The sequence below is a fragment of the Colletes latitarsis genome, chromosome 10 (genome assembly GCF_051014445.1).
Source record: "Colletes latitarsis isolate SP2378_abdomen chromosome 10, iyColLati1, whole genome shotgun sequence".
Classification (NCBI taxonomy): domain Eukaryota; kingdom Metazoa; phylum Arthropoda; class Insecta; order Hymenoptera; family Colletidae; genus Colletes; species Colletes latitarsis.
The window spans coordinates 27,594,269-27,609,255 of NC_135143.1; the positions used below are offsets into that span (position 1 = coordinate 27,594,269).

A 14,987-nucleotide genomic window follows, 5' to 3' on the forward strand; every position below is an offset into this window, starting at 1 on the left:
ACGAGATTATTTGTAAGAGAAAATTTTTAACATCGGAATGTCGCGAAGCGTACAATAGCAGGAAAATGTTTGAAAGCGCGTTTTTAAGTTTCGCGATGATAGTGATATAGTGTGTAGGAGAAAGAGGTGCAAGAGCGCAGGAAGAACGCCGTCGCGATCGTAGTGTAAACGGACGACAACGAATTTTATATGGAATTTAATTATCGATTATCAACGTGCTCGATCGTGCAACGAAAAAGGGAGGTCAATTTGATTTTCGAATATCCAATTATCACCGAAAAAAATTGAAAGCATTCGTTGGACATAATTTGGGCGAGAATGGTTCGAGAGATAGTCTGGTTCATGAAAGTGTTGGTTCGATGATAATCCTATCGGTAGATTCGGTGAGAATTGATGAAAAGAAAACACAAGAATGCACCAAAACAGAAGGAAGAAAAAGAGAGTGAATTACGGCGTAAGGACAGTGGAGGTATTACGTGAAACGAAAGGATTTGGTTTTACGATCTCGGGACAGCAACCTTGTATTTTGAGTTGCATTGTTCCAGGAAGTCCAGCAGAAAATGCTGGATTACGTGCCGGCGATTATTTAGTATCTGTCAATGGCCACAATGTCAGTAGACTACCACACGATGATGTCGTACAATTAATTGGTCGTTCCAAGGGTATTCTGAGATTACAAATAGCTGAAAATTATTATTCCGATTCTTCGGACGAGGAAGGTGTTGCAACAGTACGCTGCAAGCCTAAATATACACACAAACCACGTACAAGTAACATGGGAGCATTACAATTACAATGTAGAGTTGCCAAAGTTGTGCGGGACCTGCAAAGTGGTGCTATGTTTGATGCAACAGGAAGAGCACCGACCGCATCGCAAAGTCAAGGAAGTTATTGCGGCTTACATTATCGTTGGGATATGTCTAGTCCTCTTCCACCACCACCGCCACCAGCCTCTCACAAAAGAGACTCTGAAAAGATAGTACATAGAACAGTTGTTGGGTATCTTGGAACTATTGACATTCCTAATCAATTGCATCCATCTTGTATGATGCAGGTAATGTATATGTCACGTATAACATTTCCTTACATAATTTGATACAAGTACAAAGATGAAAGAAATTTGCGTGTTTCTAATTTCAGGTTTTGAGAAAATGCATCAAACGATTGAAAGCCGAGAAAAGAAATCCCACTACAGTGCTCTTAACTATACACGTGGCAAACATAAAGCTTACCAATTCAGAAAATCGTGTTATAGCGGAATATCCGTCTTATAGAATAATATTTTGCAATTCTTTCTCCGAACAAGACAAGCAGTATTTTGGCATATTGACTAAGTCTGTTAAAGATAAAGAAAATATCGTTTCGAACTCATGCCATGTTTTTACAATTTATTATAAATTAATAGACCATGCAGTACATTCCAGCGCGTGTAATATATTTGGATTTACGTGCACGAAAACTTCCGAATTAAACGTGTGCCAAGAATTCCCTGATAGCTGCAACGGCCTTATCGGTGCTATACAAACTTTGTATATATCAGATTCTGCAGGCACAGACGCAAGTTCCTATAACGAAATGCGGAGGCATCAAGATGCTTCTTCCCCGCAGCCGAGTAACATAAGTACTTCTACTGCTCATTCGAGTAACAGCGATTCTGGAATTGGCTTTAAAGACGATTGCACAAGCCATTTAGATCAAAATATCGTACAAAACGTCTCACGAAGAAGATGCTGTCCTGTTTCAGAATACAGGGTATGTTGATCACGGTGTTTGTTTCGGTTAATTGTTAAAATTACAATTAACACGTTTGCTACCACCATTTAATTGGGCAATCATAAATGCAGAACATGTTTTTAATTATGTATGAATAAAATGGGACACGTGGCAACGAACGTGTTAATAACGTCAAAATAAATCGGGAGATTTTTTAATTTGTACATCGTAACTAGTGTCGATCGTTATGGTAACTTTTCAAATTTTTAAAGTTCGAAGTTTTTGGAAGAAAACCAGTTGTCTAACGTTCTTGACGAGCAACAGTTCCTTTATGACCGCAGAAAACTATTCGAATATGTAAATGGAAAAAAAAAAGAAAGAAAAGAGGAAATAAAACAAATGAATTGTTTTTCAACGTTCCGTTTTAAAGAATTTTCCTTAAATGAATGCAATATATTTTCAGGATGCGTGTGATCATCCGTCGAGAACGTACGGTAACGAGGCCGTCGATTTTCGATTGACGGTTCGAGCCGTATCAAACGCATGCTGGAACGAAACAAACGAATCAGACGCGTGTAAAAGTAATACGGAATTGTCTCGTGGAAGTGTTGTTTTTAATGATTTTTGCGAGGGAATAAGTACGTACACGGCAACGATAGAGAATCACGAGATGCATTCCGATGTACAAAAGGGAACGAAGAGGGGGGACTTGCCCACCTGTCCATTACCATCTGCCTCTACAGTTAAGCAGGGGTTGGTTAGTTCGTCCGTTGGTTCTCTCGCGTCCGTTTGCACCACCGCGATGCTGCACGGTATAGAAGATCCCATCGACACGTCTGACGATTCTATAGCCAGGTCAAAAAGATTATTGGCATTTACGGTATTAGCGGAATCGACGGAAACCGACACGCGGGACAAATTTAGCCCGAAAGTTTTCTCCGGTATCTCCAAGTCCTTAGTGCATAGTTTCGAAGACCTTAACGCGAGTATGGATTATGCTCGTCCTCTCTGCCAAACTTACTCGGATAAATCGGATAACTCACGCCCTTGGGGAAGTTTGCAAGAGATTCGCAACATTGGAACCTGTGTGCAGGATACCTGTCTGGTAAGGCCCACTTTACGATTTTCCATAACGCGTGATTCGGTATGATCTGTTAATATTAGTAAAATGAAAAAAAAAAGAAAAACGAAAAAGTAGGGAAAACGGGAAGAATCTAAAAACTGAATACGTGCGCGCGCGTGTGTGTGTGCTTGTGAACTGACGGGTAAATGAACGAGAGAATGAAGCGGGTAGTGAATGCCGAGTGAGAGAGCGAGAGACACGATGTACGAGAGAAACGATTGGGGTTACGAAACCTTGGGCCGCGAGGGGAGGAATGCAAGAGAGGAATCGAGTAAGCGGATGAGTGAATGAAAGATTGCGCTTTGCACGAACGAGCGAGCGAGCTACCGACGGATGGACGAACGAACGGACCGACCGACCGACCGACCGACCGACCGACCGACCGAGTAAATTGAGTAGGAGAGAGAAAGAGAGAGAGAGAAGGAAATGAAGTACGGGCGAGTAGATGCTCGTAGGCAGTGTGCACATGAGAGTGACATGTTAAGCACGAAACGAACGTAACGTCGATTGTAACGGTTACGATGGTGCTGATTAATGTACGGTGGTCTTTGAACTTGTAATTTGGAAGAATTCATCGATCAAACGTTCGTGCTACGTGTCTGTGTTCGATCGCGTCGAATCGATCGGTCGATCGTGTTGTGTTCGCGTACGTTGTGTTCGGCTGACCGCCGAGTCGAACGGACACCGTGCGCGGAATCGCAATTGTCAACGGTGCATCGGTTGCAACTGGGCGGAGCCTTTATTATTACGGACTCGGGGCAACGGCAGCATTTATGAATTGCTCGAGGAAAATCACTTCGTGAACCAATTGTTTTCGTACAAGTATCTTTTACTATTCATCGCGATAAATGGGACCGTGGCGGGGCTATACGAAGGAACACGATCTTCGGTCACGACATGGACACCGTGGTGAAATCGGTACGTGGGGTACAAGACGGTCGATATTGTTCCCTTGAATCGAGATCTCGCGTAAAATATTGCCCGGCGACCAATAGAAATTCTCGATCGTCCGATAATTTTCAATTACTCGGGATTAATTTATCGTCTTATCGGATCGCCCATTGCGGTTGCTTTACGGACGGGTTAGGCAAGTGAGACTCGAACGAAGTAATCAATGATCAGTGATCGACAACGCAAAGTCGATGCGATACGTCGATATCGTTTGTACCGTTCCAGGAATTAACGATGACTTCTACTTCCTCGATCTTTCTTGAATCAGCGTCATATTATTTCGATTACTGTTGGTCACTCATCATGACAGAACGTAATTGTTCGAGCTTCACCAATGGATATTACGTTGAAAGAAATAACCGACGCAAAGATAATATATATATGGGGTACCGTGTATTGTCGACGAACGCGGTAAAAAAGAGATGGGAAGCTTCGAAATTATTTATTAGTATGTGAGAATATTCTTCATTCTCACGCTGTTCCCGTCTCCCTTGTATACTTTGACACGTAAATCTGTGTACGCACACACGGAAGACGTCCGGTTGATATAATCGGTGAGAATCGTGAAAGAAAACATGCGTGTTGCTTCTCTTTTGTTTACTTTAAATTCCGTTCGTAATTAAATCGTGCAGCGGTCTAAACATTTTAAACGATGCTTCTCCAATATATTTTTCACTTTTGAAATTTCGTGTGCGTAGCTAGTACATACGTGTAGCATAGAAGCCTGCGATACAAACGAAACGTAGGCACGCCTTCGTTGTGTCACGCATGAGGGATTTAAAGTTTATTGACTTTAACGATCAAATTAGATCCGTTCACAGTGAAAAACAGAAGTCGATGTTCGTTTATTCTTTTTCCATTCCCTAATTTACGTACGATATTTAAAAATAAAATTCGTAACGATGTGATCGCGCACGCGCTCGATCGTTCCCCCTTACGACTCGTTTAATCCTGGTTAACGATGTTAATCAACGAGGTAAAATTTTTTAATGCTTCTTCGACGCAGCACGGTAGTACAGAATTATGCGACAAAAACACCGATTGCAAGAGCATACATGCATGGGCCAGTGGTTTTGAGAAATTACTGGAAGATCCAAAAGGATTGCAAACATTTGCGGTAAGAATTGAATTTCATCTTTTTATACCTAAATGTATGCTCAAACGTTTCATATGCATTGTTCTTTCAAAGGAGTTTTTAAAAAAGGAGTTCAGTCATGAAAATATCTACTTTTGGGCAGCCTGCGAGAGATACAAGGATACTAAAGATATTGTAACAAGACGCAAGTTGGCCAATCAAATTTATCAACGTCACCTGTCCAACACAGCTGCTGAACCTGTGAACGTCGACAGTCATGCTGCTGGTCAAATAACTCAGGAACTTCTTGGAGAAGCACCCACTAATCTTTTTCTCCAGGTGAAGATAACGTTCCCTATACCATTTTACCATTACTATTCTGTCGTTCCATTTTTCTTCTTCAAGTTATGTAACTGATCGTTGTACTGTTTATTTTCAGGCTCAAAAGCAGGTTTTCAATTTAATGAAATTCGACAGCTATCCTAGATTCTTAAGGTCCGATCTGTATCGTCATTGCATAGAAACGGGAAGTTCTGTAATCGGTGTCGTGGACTGTGATCTAAATCTTACCAGTTCGCCTAGCGTTAAGTTAAAAAAGAGCCATTCAGATGCTGAAGATCGATGTAGGAAATCTATTCTTCCATGGAATAGAAAGAATAGGTAATGGTAATCTATCGTATATTAGGAGAAGCAAAAGGAAGTAGTGCTTTCAATTTTAAATATCAAAACATGTCCGTAGGTCCAAATCGAAAGATCGTGGAGAGTCTGAATACAGTAAAACTCCTAGTAGAAGCGAAACCATATATAAAAGTTTCACGACTATGAAAAGAGAGGCGGAAGGTAATAATAACGACGACAGTATTTCTATATCTAGTAGCAGATCTTCATTAGCGTCATGGGATCTGGCCCTGAGGCAATCGTTTCACAAACATGTGAGTATCTTCTTGATCTATGTGTTACGTAAATGTAGGCAGTGAAATAATCCTATTCGATGCATTTAAGTTGATTACTACTATACATATAAGATATACGTTAGTTTGGAATGCATTGCAAATCTAGTATACAGGGTGTTCGGCCATCCCTGGGAAAAATTTTAATGGGAGATTCTAGAGGCCAAAATAAGACGAAAATCAAGAATATCAATTTGTTGATGGAGGCTTCGTCAAAAAGTTATTAACAATTAAATTAAAAAATTTCAAATCATACTAAAAAAATTATATTTAGTTGCAGGGGTCAATTACAATCATTTTTAGTGAATACACATACCCCTGAAATCCTATCCACTTTCGAGAAAAAAATTCGAGTAGGTACTGAAATTTTTAAACGAAATTAAAAAATTTCAAATCATTCTAAAAAAATTATATTTAACTAGGGGGGTCAAATACAATCATTTTTGGTGAATAGACATACCCCCGAAATCTTACCGACTTTCGAGAAAAAAATTCAGTATTGGCGGAACTTTAAACGTTAATAACTTCTTAACGAAGCCATCATTAACAAATTGGTATTCTTGATTTTCGTCTTATTTTGGCCTCTAAAATCTCCCATTAAAATTTTTCCCAGGGGTTGCCGAAAACCCTGTATAGTTTTGGTATTGGAACGGTAATAAAGAAATTTGTTAAAGACGAGCGAGAACCGTTAACGCGAAGTCGAAAACAGATAGATAGTAATAGTCGATACATAGTATGTAATGCGTTATAAAATACACATTTAATTTCGAATCTACAAAGCTGCTGTATGTGTAACTTGTAGTCTTTATCGTCCTACGAAGGACAGTCGAACGAAACGAAAGAGGTTCGCGCCAAATGTACCGGGTTGTGTCGGGTAATATTACCCGATGGATCGACTACGGTTGTGCCAACTAGCGAAACGGAGAGTATTAAAGATGTGGTTACACGACTTCTTGATAAAAGAGCTCTCCGATACTCTAACTATGACGTTCTAATCCTAGCCACAGACGAGGTTTGTGTTCTCTCGTATTTATTTAACGCATCCTTCGAAATCGCTACGCGGAACTAACAAAATCGTCTTTGTCTCATTAACACGGGTTCGCGTTACTCCTGGAACGTGCTTGGTTTCTTGCGCTCTACATACCACAAAATCTCTTCCTCCGGATATATTTTTGCTACCTAATCAAATTGCTCACTCGATGCAAGCAGATTATATCGTTTTAATTTCTTTCGCGCCGTTTTCTCCGGATCTATTGGTTCTCGAGAACAACGGTTTCAACAAAATTTAGTTTGTTCGCAGAAGGACGTATTTTGATCAGCTTCACTTTGTTTCGAACAAAGTTGTTTTCAAGATTTAAAAGTGATCGTCGTTTGTTTTAATCGATTGTTATACGACATTTTTTACCATTGTGGACGTTCAAGCAAGATTTATTAAGATTTCTAAGGAATGGAAGTCTATCTACTGTCTTTTTTAATTCGTATATGTTACATAAAATGGAATGTAAACGCAACAACATTAAAGCACTATCACATCTAAAATTTATTTAAGAGATAGTTTTTAATTGGCAACTTTCGTGAAAGTGAAACTTCAAAATGTAGAAGGTTATGGACATCAGATAACGAAGATAGATTAAACTGAAAGTTACGTATCTTGATATACCTGATTTAGAAGGTAAACATAATGACTGTATAGTATGTTCCAATCGTAAGTTATCTGGCGGGAAAAAGCAACAGGTTGTTCAGTCACTCCTGGAAAAAATTTTAATGAGAGATTCTAGAGACTAAAATAAGATGAAAATCAAGAATACCAATTTGTTGATCGAGGCTTCGTTAAAAAGTTATTAGCGTTTAAAGTTCCGCATGTAGAACGTCAATCTGCAAATAACTGCGCACGCGTGATAGTGGTTCTCATTCAGCATGAGAAACTCTAGTTACTGACGTATCGACAGTCTTACAGTTTTGTGAATGAGAATCACTAACACGCGTACGCAGCTGTTCGCAAATTGACGTTCTACAAACAGAACTTTAAACGTTAATAACTTTTTAACGAAGTCTCGATCAATAAATTGGTATTCTTGATTTTCGTCTTATTTTGGTCCCTAGAATCTTCCATTAAAATTTTTCCCAAGGGTGGCCAAACACCCTGTATATTTGTGAAACGTACGAGAGCCATTCCTCCACGTTGAAAGTATTTTATAGTTAAATAGAACAATACATTTCTCGTCATTTAGGTTCTCTGAATTATTCATCTTTATCCAGATAAGGAATAAGAATAGCAAATATCGTTTTGCCTAGATTAATTTGCTTCGTGAGTCACGGATTAATTATCATTCGTGACTCACAAATAAGTGTCATTCGTCGTCGAGGTATACTTTTCTAAGAACAACAATCGATTAAATATTTATTCATTATGTAAACGAGAACATTCTTTGCATACGCACGCGTGCAAAGAAAATAAAAAATCTGAACAAATATGTCGTTCTATGCAACAAAAATAAAGGCTGCTTCGAGATCTTGAAAGCTACTTTACTTGGAATGAAGTTATGTCGGCGAACGTACGTTCCTTTTGAAACAAACTAAGTGAAAACAGCAACAGTATCAGACGTGCATCGGATAACGTTCTCATCGTGCATGCATTTTCGGCACAGCTTTTGTAGTTGCACAGATGCTACGTTAAACATACTCGTGTATTTTATGTGCAGTGAAGTTTGGTAACTGGTAACTGACAACGATCATTACGTTACGAAGACGACTCGATGCAATGTTAGTCATAGATTGCTTTTATACTTTTAGACGATAGAGGCGAAATATCCATCAGCGGTGCTGGCCGGTCAAGAAGTGGAAGTCGTTCCGACGAAAATATTGAAAGTGGACTTATTCTCGCGTCGCGTGATCACTGTGATCGCGCATAAAGGCAGGACCCTTAAAGAAGTGCTGAAACCGCTTCTGAATAAGTACGGTTTCAATGTGGATATGATTACGGTATGGAGCGAGAATCACTGCATTTGCATGGACATGCCAGCTATCGATGCTCCTGCCAGGTTGACTTTGATGAATGTGAAAGACGAAGGTAAGCGAAACGTAATATCATCGAGTCGAAATGGTGGAGGAAAGAACATTTTCCTGTTGTAGATCCGCAAAAGGAATTGCACACGGTTAAATACGCGCACGATGTACTACACGGCCAACCCACTCTGGACGAGATCACTAACAGGGTATTCGAGGAGCTCCTAGTGGGCAAAGGTGCGAGTAAATATCAGTATAACGAAGGCTCGTGTAAGGTAATAGAAAGAGTATGTTTAAGAAACTAGCGAAAAGAATACGTAGAAGGCTAGACCTTTCCCATGGTTCAAGTTGTTTATGCTTTCACGTCTAGTCGGACGATCAACGGTCCGAAGGTTCCTCCATTCTACCCAGCAAGTTTTTTCTTCGAGATTCCACGATGCACGGGAAAAAGAAGGTAGGGAATACACGATGCTCCGTATTGCTTTTCATTCGAATTCCGTTCGAGTGTTGTTTATCTGTCTATGCTAAAGGGAAAATCCAAGTGTTCGAGCGAAAAGGGTAATCCGAACGATTACGCGCCCGAAGAACCTGTCAAGTCTCACCCACCTTTAATAGCAAAGTGGCGGAACGGTGTGAAATTGCAGTTACCAGGAAGATTTGACGGCGAAGGTGAACAATACACATTAAATCAAGAAATTGGTTTGCTACCGCGTTGCTAATAATAGTTATAATAACAAACGAAAACACGTACGTTCGTAGATCTGTACGAAGGTTTGAAACGGGCACAAAGATCCAGATTGGAAGACCAGAGAGGCACGGAGATCAATTTTGAGTTGCCAGATTTTTTAAAGGTAAACGGATGATCACATCCTCCGTGGCATATTAATAAACGCGTATCTTTCCGACGATACGGGATTTTATGACGCGCGCAGACACATACCTCGTATCGTTTTTAAATATACTTTATCCCTGAAACTTTTATCATGTTGCGTTTCGACCCTTAAAGCTATGAAATTACTGATCAGAACAAGGAAAATGGTAAGCCGACGGATCGGAACAAGGTTCGAAGACCTAGGATAGTATCTGCCAATTGCGAAGCAAACTCCAAGTTTTACGGATCGATTAACGAACGACAAAACTGTGACGGGCACGATCAAGACACGGTGGCACCATCGAGGAACGGAAATATCAACGAACGATTCGTCGTGTCCGCCAGTGGAAACGAATCCTGGAGTAAGTCTCAAGGTGGATCGTTCGTTTTAGATACGACCATAATGGTCGGGGATCGGACCATTCTAGAGAACGGATCACGCTCCAGAGCAACTGTTTTGGATAGTTTCGATAGTCAAGCATCGTCAGCCGTGAAATCGTCGAAGCCTCCGCCACTTCCGCCAAAACCGAAAAATCTCGTTACAAATGCAACGAAAACCGGGTATATCGTTTCCTCGAAATCTTTACCAAAGTCTGCTCGAGCCGTTCCCCTGAGCCCGACTGAATCCAGTCGGAAAAATATATTTTAACATACTGGAACACATATGTTCGCTGCAATGGTATTCGCTTGGTCTATATCTGTATTTGAAATATAATGTGCGTCGCTAAATTAGAAAAGAAAAAAAAAGAATATTTTTATATCTGTGCGTGTATATGTATATATACGTATGTACACTTTAAGGAATATACGGCGTGAGAAATTTGACAATCGAACAGATTCTACGACTACGGTTTCGCGTTATTTTTGCATCGTATGACTGGTACTACTTGAAATTTTTTTAAGTGCCTTCGTTTCACTTCCATTCAACGTACTGCCGTACCGAGATTCATACGGCAATTGTCTTAGTCGATAAATATTTATGATCTTTTTACAGTACAGCTGTTACTTTCCTGGTTATACAGGATATATAAGTATATTTTATTGTAATTTATATTCGATGAATGTTGTTACACGCAAAAGGTGAAAAAATGTTTGAGATTTTACGCGAAATAAATAAATTATATAAACTTCGTTTAACAAGCAAGTCCTTTTCTATTTATCTTGATCCCTTGATATATGATTACTGTGTAATAAAGCTGGTTCTTAAATGAAATTACTAATTACTTGGTAATCGCACTTGATGAGTAATATAAGCAACTAGGATGCGACTAATTATACAAAATATTTAAAAGTATATACAATTTATTTTTTGATTTCACATATTTGCAAATAAAGATTTAACTTTTGACTCAAGCATATAATAGTTTCGTTTTATTCTTTCCCTCAGAATATGCTGGAAGCCTGTTGGACGATCCTGCATATTTTTAATTTATAGAAATCATTGCCAAATCGTTGAAAAAAATGTATTATAAAGTAACATGTTACTTAATTGACACTAGTGTCCAGGTCTGAGTACATTTGTTTTCTCAGATTTAAAATTACATTAAGTTTACGATTACTCGATCAATGATCCCGATTATCACGGTTAGATCGTGCAATCAAGAAATCACGAAGCAATTTAATTACTGGTCAGTCGTCATTTATTTTCATTCGCGCCTTGCCTCTTGTGTTTTCCTAGGTGGCGCTGTTCGCGTTAATAACACGTTTTCGGCGGGCTACCAATATCGCTCAGCTCGACTCGATCCAACGCAATTCGTCTGATATTATCGTAGTTGACTCCGTATTTCTGACATTTCCTTTTCATATATTATCCTGATACATCGAAAAGGAATCATCAACGACATTACCGATAGAAATTACTTTTCTGAGAGCACCTCGGTAATTTTACTCGTCAAATTAAGCAGATATCTGGGAAGGAAGGTAAGTAATTGAACAATTAACGATGTTGTATCTTTCCATTAGTAGTCTTTCCAACAGTAATCAATTTTGTTCTCGAATTTTGAATGCTCGCAACATTCGATTAAACCTACCTAACCACATAAACGTTCGAAGCAACTGATTTCTTGAAACCTCTACTTGAACGTATTACGTTGTACTGTTGTTGGATTTACTTGTTATAACGTCTATTCCAAATAGTAATTATCGCGTATGGATTGGTACATACGTGCCACGTGATAGTTATACTCGTATATACGTATGTATATTCGATCTCAAGTGCTGTCGACAGCGAAAAATTTAGTCCACGATCAATCGATATGCGTTGTCTTTCGTTATTAAAATTATTACAGGTTTGGCGATAACTTGGAATATAAAGAAACACGCGTTCAAGATTTACACGTTTGTCCTTTAAATCGTACGAAAATATCGCGATTGGTTGCATTAAGCGGAATGTTTGTTTTCGTCTGTATCGAAATATCGACGAACTGACAAGGGCAGCAACATTTTACGATTAATTATAAAAACATGCTTGTAAATACTTTCCCTCGACGGTAGTTCGATCGTGAAATGTCACTCGCGGTTACGTTCGAGGTTATATTGATATCGCAGACAATTATTTCATCGATAATCGTTATAATCGATATTAGTTGTTGCTCGATCATTAGTGGTCGAATAAAAATAGCAGAGAAGAAAATTTTTAATTGTTCGTTAACATTTTATAATTTATATCGCTTCACAGTGGTAATTCGTTTTTATTCCACATTCCTTACGGGCCCGTTGACTTACGACGTACTAGCATTTACGATTTATCGTTGATATGCATCAATTCGTGAATAATTTTTGCGACTGAAAACATCGGTTAGATACGAATACAGTGTCACTTAAAATCGTACGCAATGATACTAGATATCTACTTGAAAAACATTGTTATTATGCATTCAGGATGAAGAATGTGTCTTTATTCAATGCGTAATAATTGTAAATAAAAAGCTTTGTTTATTGTTAACAAATTATATGAAACAACTTATTATTGCTGCTAACAAAGCGTATTAATAAAATGATGCATTTTAATATTTCGTGAGATAACCTCCACTGGTTTCAACAGCTCGTAATCGTCTTGGATCTGATCGAACTAAATTTTTGCAAAACTCAGGCGAAACACTGTTCCATTCCTCTTGTAATGCGACCTTAAGGTCTTGCTTATTAGAAATATTACGTGATCGAATTTTTTTTTTCTAATTCATGCCATAAAATTATAAAATTTTTAATGGAAGATTCTAGAGACCAAAATAAGACGAAAATCAAGAATACCAATTTGTTAATTGAGGCTTCGTTAAAAAGTTATTGACGATTAAAGTTCCATAATGACAGGAAAATTTTTCGGCGAAATTAAAATATTTTGAATCGTTCTGAAAAAATTGTTTTCGGTTGCGGGGGTCAATTACAATAATTTTTGGTGAATAGACATACCCCCGAAATCCTACCCACTTTCTAGAAAAAAATTCGAGAAGGTGTGAAATTTTTCGACAAAATTAAAAATTTTCAAATCGTTCTGGAAAAATTATTTTCGGTTGCGGGGGTCAATTACAATAATTTTTGGTGAATAGACATACCCCCGAAATCCTACCCACTTTCTAGAAAAAAATTCGAGAAGGTGTGAAATTTTTCGACAAAATTCAAAATTTTCAAATCGTTCTGGAAAAATTATTTTCGATTGCGGGGGACAATTACAATCATTTTTGGTGAATAGACATACCCCCGAAATCCTGCTCATTTTTGAAAAAAAAATTCAGAACGGGCGGAACTTTAAAATGTTAATAACTTTTTAACAAAGCTTCCATCAACAAATTAGTATTCTTGATTTTCGTCTTATTTTGGCCTCTAGAATCTCTCATTAAAATATTTCCCAAGGTTGCCCGAACACGGCCGCTGTCACGTATACGTGACTTTGTGAGCTTGCAGACGTTGGCCATTGTCACGTGTGCGTGATCTACTGTATCAGTCACCATTTCATTCTTTTATTATTCGTTAAATAACGTTAATTATGCTAATTGGTATGTTAAATTCGACACCCTTAAAACCCAAAAACATTATTCTACTATCTGTTACCCATATTTTTAAATTTAATCCAACGCAAACCCTTCAATATCTCGATTCGAACATAAATGGACATACGCCACTTTCAAAATAAACTCATATCATAATTACGATCCCTGAAGCGTATCATCTAACATTGGCTTCAAATTGCTTGCAGGTACCCGTGAGAAGTCGCAAAGATCGTGATCGTCTCGAGACTCGTGTAGTTATTCGAACTGGACAAAGAGCGTCGAATTCTAAAAGTGGCTTTCCAAATACTGCGAATCGCGCGTGCGACTAGTCCTTTCCTCTACCTTCGTTCATATTCATTGCCTTCGTTATCTCCTTGTTTCTATCGCGACGGAGGACCAAGATTCTTCGCGAAGGGACTCGTTGAAAAATTCATGCTCGATTACCTTGGTCGAGGCGCATCGGATATCGCCCTCGCGCGAAGCGTGTTTTTGAACGCGATAAATTAGAGTCTCGATTCGAAACGCGAGGAAACACGATGTCCGGTTTTCAGCGGATGACAGTGTTATCGTGCATCGCCGAGACGGATGAGAGTCTACCGGAGAATTCTCAAGTGTCACCGGTTTCTGGAATTGTTCGCGGATTAATGAACTCGACGCTTACGTCGCAGGATAACGAAACCGAAAGGAATCGAGGTTAGTGGAAATTCTTAACTTCTTAAAGTTTATGCCCGAGTCTGACTGCTTCCAAAAACGATATTTGTTTCCCAGGGGCGCCGGAACACCCTGTATAATTACTGTAAATGCGTATTGTCATTGGTTATCTTTTTTCAGATTTTTTAGCAAAAATTAAGAACCGATTTGTTCGGCGTTTTTCGCGTAAAAAAGTAACTTATACTTTGAATTTTTGCATTCCCTTTAATGGATAACTATATTCTATGGTTTTAAACAATTCTATGTTGTGTAGAACGGTGTATAGAATAGAAAAGCAAAAATAAGTCAGCAAATTAAAGGTGCTATGCAGTCTAGATTTAGAAGTATCAGCTAGTATTTCTAAGAAGTGAGTTGGTTCAGTGAGTAAGATGCTTGAATGTGGATACACTGCAAAGTTTTTAACGCTGGTTCGCGCCCCGTTTATAAAGCACATCTTTTTTTTATTTTATTAATCATATATTTTTTCAATTTTCAACTATATAACAATGAAAATCTATTTAAAATATTTAAAAAATATTTTCACCTAAAATACACACAAAAACAATTATGTAGCAGTTTCTGTTCCATCGTTTCTCTAGCTGTGTATTCGTTTAAATACCCT

General features: G+C 38.5%; 1 protein-coding gene across 5 annotated transcripts; it reads left to right on the forward strand.

The window, feature by feature from the left end:
* Window positions 1-395: 395 nt before the first annotated feature.
* Loco (regulator of G protein signaling family member locomotion defects) lies at window positions 396-10,829 on the forward strand. Of its 5 annotated transcripts, none has more exons than XM_076773895.1 (14): window positions 396-1,054; window positions 1,141-1,752; window positions 2,177-2,818; window positions 4,794-4,904; window positions 4,977-5,201; window positions 5,302-5,522; window positions 5,602-5,794; window positions 6,615-6,824; window positions 8,606-8,882; window positions 8,945-9,093; window positions 9,189-9,272; window positions 9,349-9,487; window positions 9,578-9,669; window positions 9,844-10,829. In XM_076773895.1, exons 1-14 carry the CDS (start codon window positions 413-415, stop codon window positions 10,336-10,338), a joined length of 4,092 nt encoding a protein of 1,363 aa, XP_076630010.1. In that variant the 5' UTR covers window positions 396-412; the 3' UTR covers window positions 10,339-10,829. The 5 variants fall into 5 exon arrangements, 4 of the variants coding, with proteins under 4 accessions (XP_076630010.1, XP_076630013.1, XP_076630011.1 ...); XM_076773898.1 differs by having other exon boundaries at window positions 9,825-9,987; XR_013080374.1 differs by lacking the exon at window positions 9,844-10,829 and having other exon boundaries at window positions 8,945-9,055.
* Window positions 10,830-14,987: the final 4,158 nt, after the last annotated feature.